At 42.7% G+C, this 21,358-nt stretch overlaps 1 protein-coding gene and 1 long non-coding RNA gene across 4 annotated transcripts in view; both read left to right on the forward strand.

The window, feature by feature from the left end:
* Positions 1 to 236: 236 nt before the first annotated feature.
* On the forward strand, positions 237 to 3,370 carry LOC132898847 (uncharacterized). Its single transcript, XR_009656590.1, has 3 exons — positions 237 to 321; positions 2,265 to 2,340; positions 2,490 to 3,370. It is a non-coding gene; the product is annotated as an uncharacterized LOC132898847 (long non-coding RNA).
* An 8,740-nt stretch (positions 3,371 to 12,110) lies between these two features.
* Positions 12,111 to 21,358, forward strand: part of cers4a (ceramide synthase 4a) — a 31,453-nt gene continuing 22,205 nt past the window's right edge. Inside the window, exons 1-3 of one of the 3 annotated variants that reach the window (XM_060941306.1) lie at positions 12,111 to 12,269; positions 16,477 to 16,656; positions 17,897 to 18,014. In XM_060941306.1, the coding sequence (XP_060797289.1) occupies positions 12,253 to 12,269; positions 16,477 to 16,656; positions 17,897 to 18,014 (315 nt within the window). In that variant the 5' untranslated portion in view covers positions 12,111 to 12,252. Of the gene's footprint in view, positions 12,270 to 12,295; positions 12,394 to 13,934; positions 14,291 to 16,476; positions 16,657 to 17,896; positions 18,015 to 21,358 lie in introns of those variants that run through there. The other 2 variants (XM_060941308.1, XM_060941307.1) reach the window with 2 other exon arrangements.

The following is a 21,358-nucleotide window of genomic DNA, read 5'->3' on the forward strand; positions in this document are numbered from 1 at the left end:
TTTTAAATCAGTTTATGTGGCGAGTCCACCATGCAAGTTCTCATGTAAGTTGTTACACGTTAGTATAATCCTTGCAGCCAGAACTAATGTCAGAGCTTCTGTTAAAGAAAATTCAGCATTGAGAATTCAACAGTGGTGTGGTAAAATAAATAATGTGGTAAAATAAGGTATTACAGTTACCTTAGAGAGTTTACAGTGGGTATGACGTAATTCTGTAAGCTCTGCATGTCTCGACTGCTGACAGTTTTTACACAGACGTAGGCCTATATTCAGACAGATCAGCCATTTTACAGCTCTGGAGCAGAGGGGGTCAGTGCCTGGGTAAGCAGAAGGTTTGCATTATTAACACTTGCAGCAGTATGGAAAGAAGGTTACGTGATACACTAATTTCTCTGGAGGAATCTCAGTCTCTTTAGGGTGATATACTGGAGATTGGCATACATGCTACTCTATAGGTGCTATGTTATATTGCCATAGTTTGAGTGTATAAAGCAGGCAAGGGCTTTATTGTTCTGTAAAGAAATTTGTGGGTGGTGGGTGTATAATTGCTGAGCTCTTGGGGTTTGCCAGCTCTTGCCAAAAAGAACAGGAAGAGAAATAACAGTGGGTGGAGGCAAGTTTGGCGGTGACGGCAGTGGGTAAAACGAGCAAGAATGTTCTCCCTTGGTGAGCTCACAAACTTTGAAGACACGCCTTATTTCTAAACTAGAATAGAGGCACCATTGTGCTGGGAGTATGAAAAAGCAGCCAGCAGTCTGGCAGAGGGAAGCAGGACTAACTCTAGTACAGGGGGTGGGAACATTTTCAACTGGCAGATTCAAATAAAACCAAATAATCTGAAATTTTTTTAAGACCCAAAGCATTGTTCACATAAAATATATATTGGATTTCTTTTAAGAAATATTATTAAAATGATTAAAAAATTGTTTTTTATATATTTTAAAATTGCATTGAAATAATAATAATAATAATAATAATAATAATAATAATAATAATAATAATAATTTTAGTGCCACCTTCAAAATGCAATTTGCAAAATCACCGTGTAATAAATCACTCTGTACTTCATTCCAGGTTTCTGTTCACATGGTTCAGGGCTGAAAATTTGTTCCACCCTCAGGCAAACTACAGCTGTTCAGATACAGTCTTTTCCCCAAAAAACAACCCATTTGGGCTACAGCAAACTATTCTTCTTATTCTTACTCTTAATTTCCTTCTTCTTCCTCTTGTTGTTGTTGATGATGTTGTTATTGTTGTTATATAATTGAATAATCTGTCAACTGTTTGAATAAAATTAATTCACGTTCTTCTTCCGGGCGGCACGGTGGTGTAGTGGTTAGTGCTGTCGCTTCACAGCAAGAAGGTCCTGGGTTCGAGCCCCGTGGCTGGCGAGGGCCTTTCTGTGCGGAGTTTGCATGTTCTCCCCGTGTCCGTGTGGGTTTCCTCCGGTTTCCCCCACAGTCCAAAGACATGCAGGTTAGGTTAACTGGTGACTCTAAATTGACCGTAGGTGTGAATGGTTGTCTGTGTCTATGTGTCAGCCCTGTGATGACCTGGCGACTTGTCCAGGGTGTACCCCGCCTTTCGCCCGTAGTCAGCTGGGATAGGCTCCAGCTTGCCTGCGACCCTGTAGAAGGATAAAGTGGCTGGAGATAATGAGATGAGATGAGACGTTCTTCTTCCATTAACAATAACTAATTTCAATTATTAAAATAAATAAAAATTCAATTTCTTAAAAATCCCATCCTTTCAGGCTATTAATTTGAACATTTGTTATCCTTGCTTTCATTTTGCTATTTTTAGCAAAGAAGTTACTTAGAACAGCAAGTCTTAGTTCAAGGAAAGCAACTGCCACCCACATGGCCACACCCTGCTAGTTTGATGCATATATACCTGGACCATAGCATCATGAAGAAATGGCTGCACTGATCAGAGAACAGTCCCAAATGTGTGTAATAACAGTAGCGTTTGTGTGGGATGTGTTTCCACTCCGGTTAATCTCTGTCACTGAGGTTCCTGTGGGAAAGACAAATCCCTCATGCAGACTATGTAAAGGACGGGTGCGTCAGCAGCTGAGCGTATTGTGAAATACAGTCATCCTCTTGGCATTTCCCACCTCCCTGGCTGTGTTATTGATGGGTGTCAGTGGAGCACCAGACACGGCTGCCTTCCTATTGCAACTTTGATGCATATTCGCCCCACATAGCTTGGCACATCTCCAATGTTTGCTTTGTTTTACCAACATATGTTTTTCTTTCTTTCAGACTGTGTCTCATTTGACTGGCTCTGAACTCAGATGACTTCAGGATGGAGAAAGAACACAAAGAAAAACACACCCTTGTACAAATTATTAACATAAATCTTTTGTCTGAGAGTGATCATCCTTTTCTTTGATAGTAGCATTTAACTTTTTGTTTTTGTAAATATTTCCTTGATGTAAAATCCATAACCAAAGAAACATCATTTTAATTATGTGATTTTCATTCCAGAGCCAGGAAGTCCTTAAGGAGAGGGTGAAGATGAATCACAGGAGGTTTCCACAGCCTAGTCCTCTCCAGGCCTTCAGATGCATAATGCAGGTTGTGATTGGCTCTGGGTTGAGCTATTTCCTCTAGAGAGCCTTATGTCTGCTTTATAGCTGCTTCTTGTTCAGCCATCCAGCAACACTGAACCCCACACTGACTCACTGTGGCTTTATGAAGCACCATAAACACCAGAGACTATGTTACATGATGACAATGATACATGCACCTTAAGTGGGTGTTTGAGAGTGTTCTCTGCTATTATATCACTGTCTGGTTCGGGAAATGCAATGTCGCTGAAGAAAATTCCCTGCAGAGGATAGTGAGGATGGCAGAGAGGATCATTGGGGTTCCTCTCCCACCCATCTCCCAACTCTATAAGAAGCACATCAGTCACCATGCCAACAGCAGAGTGCAGGACAAGTCCCACCCATCACATGCACTGTTCTTCTCCCTGATGTCTGGCAGAAGGTATCGCAGCATCCGAACCGTCACTGTCAGACACTGCAACAGCTTCTTCCCTGAGGCAGTCAGAGTCCTCAACTCACTGTTACCCCTGAAGAACTGACAGTAGTCAAATAGTTCAAACTGAAACTATTGTTTTTCATCAATCCATTTGCACTATACTGCCCATTTGCACACACATGCACAGTGCTCACCTTGTACAGTGGTGCTTGAAAGTTTGTGAACCCCTTTAGAATTTTCTATATTTCTGCACAAATATGACCTAAAACATCATCAGATTTTCACACAAGTCCTAAAGAGAACCCAGTTAAACAAATGAGACAAAAATATTATACTTGGTCATTTATTTATTGAGGAAAATGATCCAATATTACATATCTGTGAGTGGCAAAAGTATGTGAACCTTTGCTTTCGGTATCTGGTGTGACCCCCTTGTGCAGCGATAACTGCAACTAAACGTTTCCAGTAACTGTTGATCAGTCCTGCACACCGGCTTGGAGGAATTTTAGCCCATTCCTCCGTACAGAACAGCTTCAACTCTGGGATGTTGGTGGGTTTCCTCACATGAACTGCTCGCTTCAGGTCCTTCCACAACATTTCGATTGGATTAAGGTCAGGACTTTGACTTGGCCATTCCAAAACATTAACTTTATTCTTCTTTAACCATTCTTTGGTAGAACGACTTGTGTGCTTAGGGTCATTGTCTTGCTGCATGACCCACCTCCTCTTGAGATTCAGTTCATGGACAGATGTCCTGACATTTTCCTTTAGAATTCGCTGGTATAATTCAGAATTCATTGTTCCATCAATGATGGCAAGCCGTCCTGGCCCAGATGCAGCGAAACAGGCCCAAACCATGATACTACCACCACCATGTTTCATAGATGGGATAAGGTTCTTATGCTGAAATGCAGTGTTTTCCTTTCTCCAAACATAACCCTTCTCATTTCAACCAAAAAGTTCTATTTTGGTCTCATCTGTCCACAAAACATTTTCCCAATAGCCTTCTGGCTTGTACATGTGATCTTTAGCAAACTGCAGGTGAGCAGCAATGTTCTTTTTGGAGAGCAGTGGCTTTCTCCTTGTAACCCTGCCATGCACACCATTGTTGTTCAGTGTTCTCCTGATGGTGAATTCATGAACATTAACATTAGCCAATGTGAGAGAGGCCTTCAGTTGCTTAGAAGTTACCCTGGGGTCCTTTGTGACCTCACCGACTATTACACGCCTTGCTTCTGGATACAGTTATATATACCAGCCTCGTCTAACTGGCAGAGGAGACGTCGCAGTTATTTATAATGATTATCTAGGTGTAACACACAAACCTAGTTATAAATTTAATACATTTGAAGTTCTTCATACTCATATAATGTATGTAGCCTCAAAAATAGGTCCACCCAGTTAATTCTGTTACTTATTATTTACAGGCCCCCGGGGCCATATTCTGTGGAATCAATTTTGTGCCAAAATGTTCATACAATACTTTTGAAATATCAAACTTTTTTTTTTGTATTTTGATTTGTCAATTTTGTTTGATATTTCAAAAGTATTGTATGAACATTTTGGCACAAAATTGATTCCATAGATCAGACGCCAACAATAAGTCATTTACTACTTTAACCAGAGCTGTCTCTGTGCTACGATGAGGTCTAAATCCTGACTGATACATTTCATGGATGTTATTCCTATGTAAATATAAGCATAACTGCTGTGCCACAGCTTTTTCAAGGATCTTGGAGATAAAGGGGAGGTTTGATATTGGCCGATAATTGGACAGCTGACAGGGATCAAGGTCAGGTTTCTTAATCAGGGGTTTGATAACTGCTAGTTTAAAGGATTTGGGTACATAGCCAATCATAAGAGAAGAATTTATTATTTTTAGAAGCGGTTCAATTACTTCAGATATTATCTGTTTGAACAGACGTGTAGGTAAGGGATCTAGTACACAAGTTGAAGCTTTTGATGCCGAGATTAATGAAAGTAATTCAATTTTTCTGAGGGGAGTAAAACATTCGAATTGCTGATCTGATACAGTTATATTGTTAACTACAGGGCCACTTACATTGTCTGACCTTAAATGAGTAGTTTGAATTTTTTGTCGGATATTCTCAATTTTGTCATTAAAAAAATTCATGAAGTTGTTGCTACTACGGTACGTACTGCAGGTGTGCATGTGTCTGTAGTGGACTTATTCCTGGTTAATTTTGCTACAGTATTAAATAGGAATCTAGAATTATTTTTATCATCTTCTATTAGGGAGGAGAGATATGTTGACCTAGCAGCACTAAGAGCTTTTCTATACTTCAGGAAGCTCTCCTTTGACACTAATTTGAACACTACCAATTTTGTTTGATGCCATTTACATTCCAATTTTCAAGTGGTCTGTTTTAAAGTGCGAGTGTCATCATTATACCAAGGTGCTAATTTTTTGTCTCTGACCATTTTCCTTTTAAGAGGAACTACATTATCTAAAGTATGGTGGAACGTTGACTCTAAGCATTCAGTTGCCTGATCAAGTTCTGCAGGGGCTGACAGTGACCCGATCAAAGTTGATAACTCTGGGAGATCATTTATAAAGCTCTGTGCAGTAGTTGACGTGAATGTACGTTTAATACAGTAGCGTGGTGAGGTGCATATATTATTACTCAGACATAGTTTGAATGAGATGAGATAATGATCTGAGATAACTTCAGACTGTGGAAGTATGACTATATTTTCTACGTTTAACCCGAATGTTAGTATTAGATCGAGGGTGTAATGACCATTATGGGTCGGTCCTATGACATTCTGATTAATCCCTACTGAATCTAAAATGGACACAAACGCTGTTTTCAAAGGGTCTTCTGGGTTATCAAAGTGAATATTAAAATCTTTGACAACTAAAGTTTTGTCTAAGGAAATAACCAGATCTGAGATAAAATCTGAAAATTCAGAAAGAAACTCAGAATATTACTGTGTCTCGCTGCTTGTATTGCTTGACCTTAGTGCAGCATTTGATACCACTGATCATTCCATTCTTCTGGATAGACTAGAAAATGTTGTGGGAGTTAAGGGAACGGCCCTCTCCTGGCCCAGGTCTTATTTAACTGGTCGCTATCAGTCTGTTAATGTAAATGGTGATTTTTCTAGACATACTGAAGTAAAGTTTGGTGTTCCACAAGGTTCTGTCTTGGGTCCACTGCTTTTTTCTTTATATACGTTACCTCTGGGTGATATTATTCATAAACATTGTATTAGTTTCCACTGTTATGCTGATGACACACAGTTGTATGTTTCTGCAAAACCTGATGAGAGACACCAGCTTAAAAGAATTGAGGAATGTGTGAAGGACATTAGACACTGGATGTTTATTAACTTCTTTCTGCTTAACTCTGACAAGACTGAAGTACTAGGACCACATGCAGCTAGAAGTAAGTTTTCTGATTACACAGTAACACTGGATGGCCTTTCTGTTTTTTCACGTGCAGCAGTAAAAGACCTCGGAGTGATTATTGACCCCAGACTTTCATTCGAAACTCACATTCATAACATTACCTGGATAGCTTTCTTTCATCTCAGAAATATTGCTAAGATAAGAAATTTAATGGGGGCGGCACGGTGGTGTAGTGGTTAGTGCTGTCGCCTCACAGCAAGAAGGTCCTGGGTTCGAGCCCCGGGGCCGGCGAGGGCCTTTCTGTGTGGAGTTTGCATGTTCTCCCCGTGTCCGCGTGGGTTTCTTCCGGGTGCTCCGGTTTCCCCCACAGTCCAAAGACATGCAGGTTAGGTTAACTGGTGACTCTAAATTGACCGTAGGTGTGAATGTGAGTGTGAATGGTTGTCTGTGTCTATGTGTCAGCCCTGTGATGACCTGGCGACTTGTCCAGGGTGTACCCCGCCTTTCGCCCGTAGTCAGCTGGGATAGGCTCCAGCTTGCCTGCGACCCTGTAGAAGGATAAAGCGGCTAGAGATAATGAGATGAGATGAGAAATTTAATGTCACTACATGACACGGAAAAACTAGTTCATGCTTTCGTTACCTCCAGGTTGGATTATTGTAATGCCTTACTGTCTGGATGTTCCAATAAGTGCATAAACAAGCTCCAGTTAGTTCAAAATGCAGCAGCAAGAGTCCTTACTAGAACTAGAAAATATGACCACATCACCCCTGTCTTATCCACACTGCATTGGCTCCCAATCAAATTTCGTATTGATTATAAAATACTACTATTGACCTTTAAAGCACTGAATGGTCTCGCACCACAGTACCTGAGTGAACTTCTGCTCCTCTATGACCCGCCACGCCTACTTAGATCAAAAGGTGCAGGCTATCTGCTGGTACCTCGTATAGTGAAGGCTACATTGGGGGCAGAGCCTTTTCTTACAAAGCCCCACAGTTATGGAACAGCTTTCCAAGTAATGTTTGGGAATTAGACACAGTCTCAGTGTTTAAGTCTAGGCTGAAAACCTATCTGTTTAGTCAAGCCTTTTGTTAATGGTGTTTATGAGGTAAAGGTGTAGATCTGGAGGGTCCTCAGACATAGAGTGTTTTGGTAAACTGGGATGTATGGATGGTGTCAGTCCCCACTCGCTCGCTCACTCACTCGAGTTTGTTGATGGTGTAGTGGCTGGCTGCTTTATGTCCCGGGGCCTCCTCATGCCTGTGTTACCTTCTGGCTCTCCCCTTTTAGTTATGCTGTCATAGTTAGTTGCCGGAGTCCCTGCTTGTACTCAGTGCAATATGTATACTGTTCCTACTTATTCAGGTGACATTGGGCATACCTAACAACCTGTGTTTTCTCTTCCCCCCCCCCCAAAAAAAAAATCTGTCCGTCTGAGTTACATGTCAATCCTGAGATCGAGATGCTGACCTCTTCTGCTCCTCGGACCTGCCTGATCCATCCTGGTGCCCTGTGTCTGGTTGGAGTCTCATCGCATCGCTCCTGTGGAGGACGGCCCCATGTGGACAGTTGAAAGTCGCACCTGCAAGACGCTCTGGACACTTACAGTAATGCTTTTATGGCTGAGGACTATAGTAGACTTGCTAACTTTAGGACTGCAGTTGTCATGAACAGTTTTGCACTCAAGTTCCCATCAATGAAGAGTTATAACATCAACGAAACTGACTTCATGTTAAAACTGTTAATGTTATCTGTTACAATGTTGTCTGTTGTTGCCCAAATGAGGATGGGTTCCCTTTTGAGTCTGGTTCCTCTTGAAGTTTCTTCCTCATGTCATCTGAGGGAGTTTTTCCTTGCCACCGTCGCCACAGGCTTGCTCATTGAGGATAGATTAGGGATAAAATTAGCTCATGTTTTAAGTTGTTCAAATTCTGTAAAGCTGCTTTGCAACAATGTTTATTGTTAAAAGCGCTATACAAATAAACTTGACTTGACTTGACTTAATCCTAGAGGTTCACACACTTTTGCCACTCACAGATATGCAATATTGGACCATTTTCCTCAATAAATAAATGACCAAGTATAATATTTTTTGTCTCATTTGTTTAACTGGGTTCTCTTTATCTACTTTTAGGACTTGTGTGAAAATCTGATGATGTTTTAGGTCATATTTATGCAGAAATATAGAAAATTCTAAAGGGTTCACAAACTTTCAAGCACCACTGAACTTGTCTTGTCTTGTTTAATACCCTGGTAAAACCTGAACTTTTGAACTCTTCAAACTGAACTGAAGTCTCTTGCATTTTTGTACTAATTGGATTGAGGTCTGGGCTTTGACTAGGCCATTCCAAGACATTTAAATGTTTCCCTTTAAACCACTTCAGTGTAGCTTTAGCAGTATGTTTAGGGTCATTGTCCTGTTGGAACATGAACCTTTGTCCCAGTCCCAAACCTTTGGCTGACTCAAACAGGTTTCCCTCCAGAATTGCCCTGTATTTAGTGCCATCCATCTTTCCTTCAATCCTGACCAACTTTCCTGTCCCTGCAAATCAAAGATATCCCCACAGCATGATGCTGCCACCACCACGCTTCACTGTAGGGATGGTGTTCTCAGGGTGTTGGGTTTGCGCCACACATGGCATTTCCCATGATGGCCAAAAAGATCAATTTTTGTCTCATCTGACCAGAGAGTCTTCTTCCATGTGTTTGCGGAGTCTGCCACATGCTGTTGGGCAAACTCCAAACGTGTTTTCTTAAGAAATGAATTTTTTTCTGGCCACTCTTCCATAAAGGCCCACTCTGTGGAGTGTACGGCTTAAAGTGGTCCTATGGACAGATACTCCCATCTCCATTGTGGATCTTTGCAGCTCCTTCAGTGTTATCTTTGGTGTCTTTGTTGCATCTCTGATTAATGCCCTCCTTGCCCGGTCTGTGAGTTTTGGTGGGCGGCCTTCTCTTGTCAGGTTTGTAGTGGTGCCATGTTCTTTCCATTTTGCTATAATGGATTTAATGGTGCTCCCTGGGATATTCAAAGTTTGGGATATTTTTTATAACCCAGCCCTGATCCATACTTCTCCACAACTTTGTCTCTGACCTGTTTGGAGGCTCCTTGGTTTTCATGTTGCTTGCTTAGTAGTGTAGCAGAGTCAGGGTCCTTCCAGAACAGATTGATTTATACAGACATCATGTGACAGATCATGTGACACTTTGGTTGCACACAGGTGAATCTTAATCAACTGTGACTTATGAAGTGAATTGGTTGGACCAGCTCTTATTTAGGGGTTTTATACAAAAGGGGGTGAATACCTATGCACACTCCAGATTTCTGGTTTTTTTTCATCTTAATTATTGTTTGCGTCACAATAAAACAACAGTTTGCACCTTTAAAGTGGTAGGCATGTTGTGTAAATCAAATGGTGCTAACCCTCCAATAATCCATTTTAATTCCATCTTGTAATGCAACAAAACAGGACAAACACCAAGGGGAATGAATACTTTTGCAAGACACTGTATATGCCTTGTTTTGTAATCTTCTACAATACTGTGCAAAAGTCTACGGCACATGTAAAGAAATGCTGTTGACCAAAAATGGCTTAAAAATTATGAAATTAAATGTTTCAACATTAAAATATATTATAAATAGCAGTTAGCCATAATAAATGAAACAAAGTCAATATTTGGTGTGAGACAACCCTTTGCTTTAAAAAAAAAAAAATAGTAGTCTCAGGTACAATGAGTGCAGTTTTATAAAGAATTGAGCTGTAGGTTTTACTGAGCATCTTGCAGAACCAGCCACAGTTCTTCTGAACACTTTGACTGTCACACTCGCTTCTTCATTTTGCAGCAAAACCCAGTAGCCTTCATTATGTTTTCTTTTTTAATCTGAAAAGTGCTCTCTTATGTAATATGCTGCTCAGATACAAACATTTTTTTGTAACATTTAATTTTGTGCTGGAAAATGAATATTTGGACTTTAATGTTTTGTACTGACTTAGATTAGATTAGATTAGATTAGATTAGATTAGATTAGATTAGATTAGACAGAATTTTATTGAGCCCTTTGGGAGGGTTCCCTCAGGGAAATTAAAATTCCAGCAGTATCATTACAGGATAAACAGAGAATAGAAAATAGAGAAAACTTCTAGATAAATTAAATTAAATTAAGTATTTACATATACAAATATAAAAAAGAATAAGGTATGGGGGCGGCACGGTGGTGTAGTGGTTAGCACTGTCGCCTCACAGCAAGAAGGTCTGGGTTCGAGCCCCGTGGCCAGCGAGGGCCTTTCTGTGCGGAGTTTGCATGTTGTCCGCATGGGTTTCCTCCAGGTGCTCCGGTTTCCCCCACAGTCCAAAGACATGCAGGTTAGGTTAACTGGTGACTCTAAATTGAGTGTGAATGGTTGTCTGTGTCTATGTGTCAGCCCTGTGATGACCTGGCGACTTGTCCAGGGTGTACCCCGCCTTTCACCCGTAGTCAGCTGGGATAGACTCCAGCTTGCCTGCGACCCTGTAGAACAGGATAAAGCAGCTAGAGATAATGAGATAAGATATGGGAAAAGAAGAAAGAAAAAGAAAAAAAAAGTCCAGCAGGAGAGGTATTGCACATTGTCCAGTATTGCTTTTTGTCAGGCTAGGCTACTGCTCCTTCCTGTCCTCTGTTTTCCTGTTACCCTTCCTCCCCCCAGAGAGGAGTTGTACAGTCTGATGGCGTGAGGGACAAAGGACAAACAGACTTAAGTCTGTTTGCTCCTTCCCAAGTGCAGGACTTTCTGTCACTGAACAGGCTCCTCTGGTTGCTGATGATGGTGTGCAGAGGGTGACTGGCATCGTCCATGATGTTCAGTAGTTTGTCCATAGTCCTCTTCTCTGCCACCGTCACCAGAGAGTCCAGCTTCATGCTGACCACAGAGCCGGCCCGCCTGATCGGTTTGTCCAGCCTGGATGTGTCCTTCTTGGATGTGCTGCCCCCCCCAGAACACCACGATATTATATATCTTGATAATATAGAAGTCATAAAATAGAAATCCATAACAAAGTTTGTATGAAACAAAAATAGGGTGCCTCAGACTTTTGCACAGTACTGTATTTCTTTAAAAACGCACCATGGGGAGCCTGAGGGAAGCAGTATTTCAATGCAGTGTATCCTTGTATATGGATGCATTGTCAATAAAGCTCTCTTTAATCTTGAATCTTGAACTGAACACCTTTGGGATAAACTGGAACACTGACTGTGCACCAGGCCTCCAGTGCCCAACCTCAATGCTCTTGTGGCACAGCCACATTCCAAACTCTAGTGGAAAGCCTTACTAGAAGAGTGGCGGTTTTTATAACAGCAAAGGCACATTAAATCTGGAATGGGATTTTCAAAAACACATGGGTGAGATTGTGGTTAGCTTAATTATGCATGTGAGGATTTAGGCATGCCAGTTTGCATGATGCTAAGCCTGTCACTCTAGGCTTCTCTTATATTTTAACTACGTGAGCCTCAAAGCTGAAGTGCAAAGCTGAAGAAATAAACTCTGGACAACTAAATATACTGGCTGATCTACTATATTTGGGCTCAGTGTAACATTGTGCAACTTAGATTTCAGTCTCTGCCAACTGTTCCTTTAATGAATGGGTGAAACAGGTTTTTGCAATAGACTAATTTAACACACCCACATAACTGTTTCGTCATGTAATTGTTTTGGAAAAATACTGTAGATTAAAGCATGTTCCACTGTAGTCAAAGGTGAATTATCTCCAGCATACTGGTTTCGAGACCGGCAGGTGAACTGGCATGTTTAAACACCAGTTTTTCTTCAATCTGTCAGAGGTTCAAGTAAAGCATTAACATGCTTGGAATTCCTCTGAAGACAGACCTGAGGATTGTGAACAACTGCACTGATGACCCTTTACTGTTTGTGAGTGTTTACATTACAATAAAGGCCAAGGTCAAAACCTAGAACTGCAGCTGATGTTAACCTGCTCGTGAGGTTATTTTGTATCAATAGCAATTAAATATCTCAGTAAGCTCACCAGGATAATGTAAGTTTTTTTGCTGTTCAGTGAAATGAACAGTATATTATAATGTTTGTATGTAATGTCTATTAACATTGTGTAAGTTCATATTGTATTGTCATTTGGAGTCAGGTCTGTTGTACTTGATGTGTTTTTCAGCTGTTTGAATGCCAAAAGGTAAATTTCAGTTGTTTGATTTTGTAATCTTGTTTTGGTGACTTTGATTTCCAAGTCTGAGATTACTCAGTGTGTTGTGGTGCCATAATGAGAGAGGATTTGGGGCTTTAGCAAATGTTTCAGTATGCGACATTGGTAACTGCACTGACTACTAAAACTTTTCTTCTACTACTACTACTACTTCTTCTTCTACTACTACTACTACTACTACCATTTCTTCTCTTCTTTTTCTACTACTACTACCACCTCTTCTTCTTCTTCCACCACCACATCTTCTTCTTCTTCTTCTCTTCTTCTTCTCTTCTACTACTACAACCACTTCTTCTTCTTCTACTACTACCACCACCACCACATCTTCTTCTTCTTCTTCTACTACTACTACTACCACCACCACCACCACTTCTTCTTCTTCTTCTACTACTACTACTACCACCTCTTCTTCTTCTTCTTCTTCTTCTTCTTCTACTACCACCACCACCACCACCACCACTTCTTCTTCTTCTTCTTCTTCTACTACTACCACCTCTTCTTCTTCTTCTTCTTCTTCTTCTACTACTACCACCACCACCACCACATCTTCTTTTTCTTCTACTACTACCACCACCACCACCACCACCACATCTTCTTCTTCTTCTACTACTACCACCACCACCACTTCTTCTTCTTCTTCTTCTTCTTCCACCACCACCACATCTTCTTCTCTACTACTACTACTACTACTACCACATCTTCTTCTTCTTCTTCTACTACTACTACCACCACCACCACTTCTTCTTCTACCACCACCACATCTTCTTCTCTACTACTACTACTACTACTACTACCACCACATCTTCTTCTTCTTCTTCTTCTTCTTCTACTACTACTACCACCACCACTTCTTCTTCTACCACCACCACATCTTCTTCTCTACTACTACTACTACCACATCTTCTTCTTCTTCTACTACTACCACCACCACCACTTCTTCTTCTACCACCACCACATCTTCTTCTTCTCTACTACTACTAACTACTACTACTACTACTATCACCACATCTTCTTCTTCTACTACTACTACTACCACCACCACATCTTCTTCTTCTACTACTACTACTACTACTACTACTAATAATAATAATAATAATAATAATAATAATAATAATCTTCATCATCATTATTATCATATGAGTGAGTGATGACGTCTCATTGGGGTGAACATGCTTCACACTAGGGTGGCACTGGCCACCCCTGGCCACCCTTCGGCCCTGCTCATGTCTGTCCCTCAAGTGTCTCGCGTTGTGGCTGAGAATTTGTTGCCTGGGTTTACACCATTACTGGCCACTAGATGGCGCAAAATGTCACCTGCACCGAGAATTGCACCTTACACTAAGGAACTGAAAGGGGATGAAATTCCATCGTCCCAAGCCTCTCTCTCTCTCTCTCTCTCCCTCTGACACACACACACACACACACACAGAGTATTTTATTCATTTTATTCTGTTTTATTTTGAATATTAATATTATTTATTTCGTGTATTTGGCACCTGAAAGTCCGTCACTCGGCGCGCGCGCGTCTGTCGCAAACGTTCCTTCCGGTCTCCGGACAGAATGCCGGTTATTCTTCGGTGAAATCAGCGCTGAGAGTCTCGGACCGCAACAGATACAACGGGAATAAAACCCGAGAGGAAGCGGGCACTTATTAAGCGTGAATAATTCCGCCTGCTCTGTTTTTGTCTCCTTCATCAGCGCACCGAAGCGCGGACAGGTAAGCTGGAAATCACCGCTCTGTGCCGTTATGCGTGTCTGATGGCTGAGTGCGGGAGTGCAGCATGAGCAGCCGCGGTGCTGAGTGCGGGAGTGCAGCGTTAGCAGCTGCGGTGCTGAGTGCGGGAGTGCAGCGTTAGCAGCTGCGGTGCTGGGTGCGGGAGTGCAGCGTTAGCAGCCGCGGTGCTGGGTGCGGGAGTGCAGCATGAGCAGCCGCGGTGCTGAGTGCGGGAGTGCAGCATGAGCAGCCGCGGTGCTGAGTGCGGGAGTGCAGCGTTAGCAGCCGCGGTGCTGGGTGCGGGAGTGCAGCATGAGCAGCCGCGGTGCTGAGTGCGGGAGTGCAGCGTGAGCGGCCGCGGTGCTGAGTGCGGGAGTGCAGCATGAGCGGCCGCGGTGCTGAGTGCGGGAGTGCAGCGTTAGCAGCTGCGGTGCTGGGTGCGGGAGTGCAGCGTGAGCGGCCGCGGTGCTGAGTGCGGGAGTGCAGCATGAGCGGCCGCGGTGCTGAGTGCGGGAGTGCAGCGTGAGCAGCCGCGGTGCTGAGTGCGGGAGTGCAGCATGAGCGGCCGCGGTGCTGAGTGCGGGAGTGCAGCGTGAGCAGCCGCGGTGCTGAGTGCGGGAGTGCAGCATGAGCAGCCGCGGTGCTGAGTGCGGGAGTGCAGCGTTAGCAGCTGCGGTGCTGGGTGCGGGAGTGCAGCGTGAGCAGCCGCGGTGCTGAGTGCGGGAGTGCAGCATGAGCAGCCGCGGTGCTGGGTGCGGGAGTGCAGCGTTAGCAGCCGCGGTGTCCCTGTCCTGTCAGCAGCTCAGTGTGCAGGCCAGTGTAACAGCTGCAGCTCCCGGACAATCTGAGAGGAATGATGCTCCTCAGAGTGCTGGTTCAGAGCGAATCAGCAAGCTGTTAATGCTCCTCAGGGATTACATTACCCCGGGATGCAGTCTGCCGGTATTTATTATCTATATTTTGTGAAATGAAATGTTAAATGTTGTTGTTGTGATGCACATGAGCTGTGAGGGTTAAAGCCCGCATGGTGCTGGTGACGTCATTAACTTGGCCTGTTCTACCGGTAAAAACTGAGCCGTTACACAATTACACACGCCAGTGTTTACTTTCTGTCTTTATTAATGGCATTAATATTGCTTATTATTGCATCCAATAATTCATCAATTCGTTCCTTCATTTTCAGTGGCAGCTTTATGCCAATTAAGGGCATGGGACTGTCCCACTGAGCACATTGCAGTGCACAACACAACAGAACCCACTGCTCTGGCATGCTGTGGATTGTCACGCTCCTAGTTGGGTTAAATGCAGAGAAAGAATTTCACTGTGCCCTAATGGACGGTGGTGTAGTGGTTAGCGCTGTCGCCTCACAGCAAGAAGGTCCTTTTGAGCGAGGGCCTTTCTGTGTGGAGTTTGCATGTTCTCCCCGTGGGTTTCCTCCGGGTGCTCCGGTTTCCCCCACAGTCCAAAGACATGCAGGTTAGGTTAACTGGTGACTCTAAATTGACCGTAGGTGTGAATGTGAGTGTGAATGGTTGTCTGTATCTATGTGTCAGCCCTGTGATGACCTGACGACTTGTCCAGGGTGTACCCCGCCTTTCGCCCGTAGTCAGCTGGGATAGGCTCCAGCTTGCCTGCGACCCTGTAGAAGGATAAAGCGGCTAGAGATAATGGATGGATGTGCCCTAATGTACTGTACATGTGACTCATCTCATCTCATTATCTCTAGCCGCTTTATCCTGTTCTACAGGGTCGCAGGCAAGCTGGAGCCTATCCCAGCTGACTACGGGCGAAAGGCGGGGTACACCCTGGACAAGTCGCCAGGTCATCACAGGGCTGACACATAGACACAGACAACCATTCACACTCACATTCACACCTACGGTCAATTTAGAGTCACCAGTTAACCTAACCTGCATGTCTTTGGACTGTGGGGGAAACCGGAGCACCCGGAGGAAACCCATGCGGACACGGGGAGAACATGCAAACTCTGCACAGAAAGGCCCTTGCCGGCCACGGGGCTCGAACCCGGACCTTCTTGCTGTGAGGCGACAGCGCTAACCACTACACCACCGTGCCGCCCATGTGACAAATAAAGGCTTAAAAAATTATACACAAGTATATTTTGGGTTGGTGTTTCCTCATCTTTTCACATCCTCAAGCAAGTCTTTTTGTCTCCTATCTGTTTGTAGAATGGAGAAGCTGCTGAATCAGTGGTTTTGGTCAAAGGAGTTCTGGCTTCCTCCAGCTGTTACATGGCATGACATTGAAGGAAGCACAACGAGGGGCAGTCGCTATCCTCATCCTCATGACCTCCTTGTCTCTCTTCCTCTGGCGCTGGGGTTCATCGCTGTCCGCTTTGCTTTCGAAAGGTCAGTTGTTGCTGGTATGGTTGTATTTATGCAGATGTGTTTAGGAAGGGAAACATTTCTGATTGTCCTGTCATCGTAGGTCTTGGTGAGTGGATTTGCATTCAGTTCATAATTGCAAGATGTTTTCCCAGTAGCCTGGAGTTTAAATAGCAGAAACCATTCAGTAGAACTGATGAAGCTTCACAGATGAATGGTGTATCGTTATGAACTGTCAAATGCTAAGACTCATTACAAGACATTTATTTTGACCTAGTTGGCTGAAAAAAACCTTCCCAGAATGAATCCTAGTCCAATCCTATTCTTGAACCCCCTGCACTGCACATTTTCAGTGTTTCCCATCACTAACACATCCATTTGAACCATCATTAAAATGATTTTAATGAACTGATGAGTTTATTGAGATCAGTTCACATCATTGTGAATCAAAATTGATGCAGCAACCATTTTATTGACAATACGACTAAGACCTGAGAACAATATCGGTGCTCTTGGAAGATTTGGAAATTAACACATGGTACAGGATTTCTGTCTGGCCAACTGGAGATGTATTTGGCTATAAGTGTAAATGCGTCTATTTAAAATTCTATCAGGATACAATCCAAATACAGGAGCAATGAAATAGGAACGTGTAATTGCAGTCCTAAGCTGCTCCAATTAAATACGCTAAAAGGATAACATATAATGATGTTTTAGGTGATTTTGACTTGAGTGGTTACAAGAAGAAATACTATAAGATTGGAACAATTTGTTTGCGCCTTTGCTTACAAGCATCATAGGCTCGGTTAGTTTGCAGAACCATTCATCACTACAGCGGACTCAAATGAACTACTTACTTCACATAGGTATTGCAACAACATTTTTAGCCCAGCTCTTTTAGTTATCACCAGACAGGACTTTTTTTTTTCTTTTATACTGGAGTTAGTTAACCTAATTAATTGGCTAGACAACAATTAAACGGTCCAGTTCCTGCTCCTGAAACTGGAGCTGTTCCCGTAACTAACTTTAACACTGGATCTTCCTTATTGTCTGCTTTGACCTAATTAAGCATCTTGAATTATACACACCCACCTTGTCACTAGGCAAACAGATACATTTTAGGCCATATTAGTTTTCAGCAAATGTGTCTGCACTGATGTAGAGGAGAAAGTGTCCGGTCTCAGTGTGTTGAAGCACTGAGACACTAATTTGAGATGTGCTAACAAGATTAAGTCTTTTAATGCTAATCTCACTGCGTTTTCAGGGTGGTGGCTCTGCCCCTAAGTAGGAAGTTGGGAGTGTTTGACAGGGCGCAGGTCCAAGTGCTGCCCAACCCCATACTGGAGGCTTTTTACATGCAGAGGAAGAAACACTTTACGCAGGTCAGTTGAGCATAATAGAGAGTATTGAGTGGAGCGAGTTCATGCTTTCATTAGAATGCTGATCCAAACATATCGCACATGTAGGGGGTGGTTTGGCCTAAAATCCACATTTTAAATACTCCATGCTGTACTTTCAAAACATGTCCTGCTTTGGAAATTTTATTGTATGATTTGTGCTTTGACATTCCTTCTGTTGTGACTTTTTTTTTTTGCCAACATATTTGTCCATTTTTAGAGCTCGTAAGAAGTTGTAAAGATGAAGACATTTTCAGCCACAAAGAATTAATTAGTTAGCTAACACTATAATTTAGATTATATAAGAACTATTACCACATGAGTGGGCAGCACGGTGGTGTAGTGGTTAGCGCTGTCGCCTCACAGCAAGAAGGTCCGGGTTCGAGCCCCGTGGCTGGCGAGGGCCTTTCTGTGCGGAGTTTGCATGTTCTCCCCGTGTCCGCGTGGGTTTCCTCCGGGTGCTCCGGTTTCCCCCACAGTCCAAAGACATGCAGGTTAGGTTAACTGGTGACTCTAAATTGACCGTAGGTGTGAATGTGAGTGTGAATGGTTGTCTATGTGTCAGCCCTGTGATGACCTGGCGACTTGTCCAGGGTGTACCCCGCCTTTCGCCCGTAGCCAGCTGGGATAGGCTCCAGCTTGCCTGCAACCCTGTAGAACAGGATAAAGCGGCTACAGATAATGGATGGATGGATGGATATTACCACATGAGATGACTCATGAGTAATTGAGTCATCTTCTATGTCTTTTTAATCATAACATTTTAATTAATTTCATTTTAAATTGTAATAATAATTATAATTGTACTTAATTTAATTGATATTTCCATAACGGTCTCACGAATGTGCTAGAGCAACATACACTGTTATAATAATTGTAACTCAAACCCCTGTGCTTCGGTCTCATTCAGCAACATCCTGCAAAGTGGTTTAGGTAGTTTCAAAATTAAAGCAATATTTGTGTGTGTGTGTGTGTGTGTGTGGTGGGGGGACCCTAAACAAAACAAAACTATACATTTGTTCCCAGCCCAGATGAGGTGTATTAAACATGATTGGTGCTTTTTCAGTTTACACTAAATTTACACAAGGCTAATGATGCTAATAATTAAGGGGAGTTTATAGCTATTATGTCTAAATTACACAGTCTGCTTGATAGGCGTTGTATGGCTCATACCACTTGTAATTGCACACTTTCATAAAATGATGAAATAAGGGTTTATTTTACAAAATAAATATACAAATTAGGCTGAGATTACATAGCCATCTGAATCGCTTGTAATGTACAATTCCACCTTCCAAATTCACTGTGTAGCTCTGAGAAAAGTGACCGTCACCTTCATTTGTGTTTGCACCCATTTTCGATATGAATCCTGCTGTAAAACTTTCATAAACTCAATAAAGGAATATCTCATCTCTTATCTAAACTCGCAGTAAAGACTGCATCCAGAATGCAGTACTGGTAGTGCAACTCACCCACAGGCTACAATGAGGCATAACCTGCTCAAAGTCATGGGCAAGATTGTAGAAACTTTGCGTGTTTGTGTCCCTCAAAAGCAACCCGGCCTAATTTATTCATTTTCTCCGCCTTCCTAAAATAGGACTGTAGCGAGACCTTTTTCTTCATTTGCTTTGTGTTGTGTGAGATAAAAGAGCATTCTTTGTTCTGCTAAGTCCTCTTGCTGATTTGCAAACCTCACATTTTAATTTCCTTTTTGCTCATGGATCAAATGATCAGTGCTGAACATAGCAGTTTCTAATTTTAGTCCATATTTAACAGTCAGATTCAGCCATCTCTACGTTAACCATGACTGACCTTTCAAAGCCCATATTACCAAGCAATAAAAGGACAAAGATGTTTGCCATGAAGATTTCTCTTGTCGTATAAACTTTAAATGAACAGTTTTCCATTTGACTTAAAAAGTTCTGACAGTGGAGACTCCTTGTATCCCTTCCATTGTTCCTCTTTCCTACAAAATACTTTACCATATGAACTTGACAATGATTCTACAGGTTTCTTTTTTTTTTAAATTACTTTAAAATTTATTTTTCAGCTTAAATTATTTGTGCCTCTGCTATGCAACTGCCTATGGAAAAGATAACATGTTAGAACAGGCACATTATATAAACCTGTGATTTTGCTTTGTAGCCAGAATTACTGTTCTAGTAATTCTGGCTACAAAGCAAAATCACAGGTTTATATAATGCAAATTGGATGCAATTTTTGCTTTAAGAATGTTAATGGTGGGGCGTCATGGCTCAGGTGGATAAGGCGCCATACCAGGGACCCGGGTTCGATTCCGACCCGAGGTCATTTCCCGATCCCTCCCCGTCTCTCTCTCCCGCTCATTTCCTGTCTCTACACTGTCCTATCCAATAAAGGTGAAAAAAAGCCCCCCAAAAAATCTTTAAAAAAATAGAGAAGGCCAGAGAAAGCTACATTGTGTGTTTGTAGACCTGGAGAAGGCATACGATAGAGTGCCGAGAGATGAGTTATGGTATTGTATGAGAAAGAGTGGAGTGAATGAGGAGCATATCAGAGTGGTGGAAGACATGTATGAGAACAGTGAAACAGCAGTGAGGTGTGCAGTTGGAACGACTGAATGGCTCAAGGTGAAGATGGGAGTCCATCAAGGATCTGCTTTGAGTCTTTTCTTGTTTGCCATAGTGATGGATAGCTTGACGGACGAAGTGAGGTAAGCGTCACCATGGAACATGATGTTTGCAGATGATATTGTGATATGTGGTGAAAGTAGAAAGGTGGTTGAGATGGAGGCATGCATTGGAACGAAGAGGAATGAAGGTGAGCCGTAGCAAAACAGAACACGTGCATCAGTGAGAATGGGGATGAGAGTGTAGTGAAGATGCAAGGAGTAGACGTAAAGAAAGTTGGTGAATTCAAGTACCTGGGGTCAACTGTGCAGGAAAATGGGGGCTGTGATAGTGAGGTGAGAAAGAGAGTGCAGGCAGGGTGGAGCGATTGGAGAAGGATTTGGGGAGTCATTTGTGATAGGAAAGTCCCAGCAAAAGTGAAAGGTAAGCTGTATAAGACAGTAGTGAGAGCAGCTGTGATGTCTGGATTGGAGACCGTACCCTTAACGAAGAGACAGGAGGCAAAGTTGAGGATGTTAAGGTTTGCGATGGGAGTGACGAGGTTGGACAGAATAAGGAACGAGCACATCAGAGGGACAGCACATGTGGAGAGCTTGGGAATGAAGCTAAGAGAGATGAGACTGAGATGGTATGGGCACATCCTGAGAAGAGATGCAGAGCATGTGGGAAGGAGAATGTTGAGGATGGAGCTGCCAGGCAAACGAAAACAAGGAAGGCCAA

Source organism: Neoarius graeffei, chromosome 15 (assembly GCF_027579695.1).
Source record: "Neoarius graeffei isolate fNeoGra1 chromosome 15, fNeoGra1.pri, whole genome shotgun sequence".
Taxonomy (NCBI): domain Eukaryota; kingdom Metazoa; phylum Chordata; class Actinopteri; order Siluriformes; family Ariidae; genus Neoarius; species Neoarius graeffei.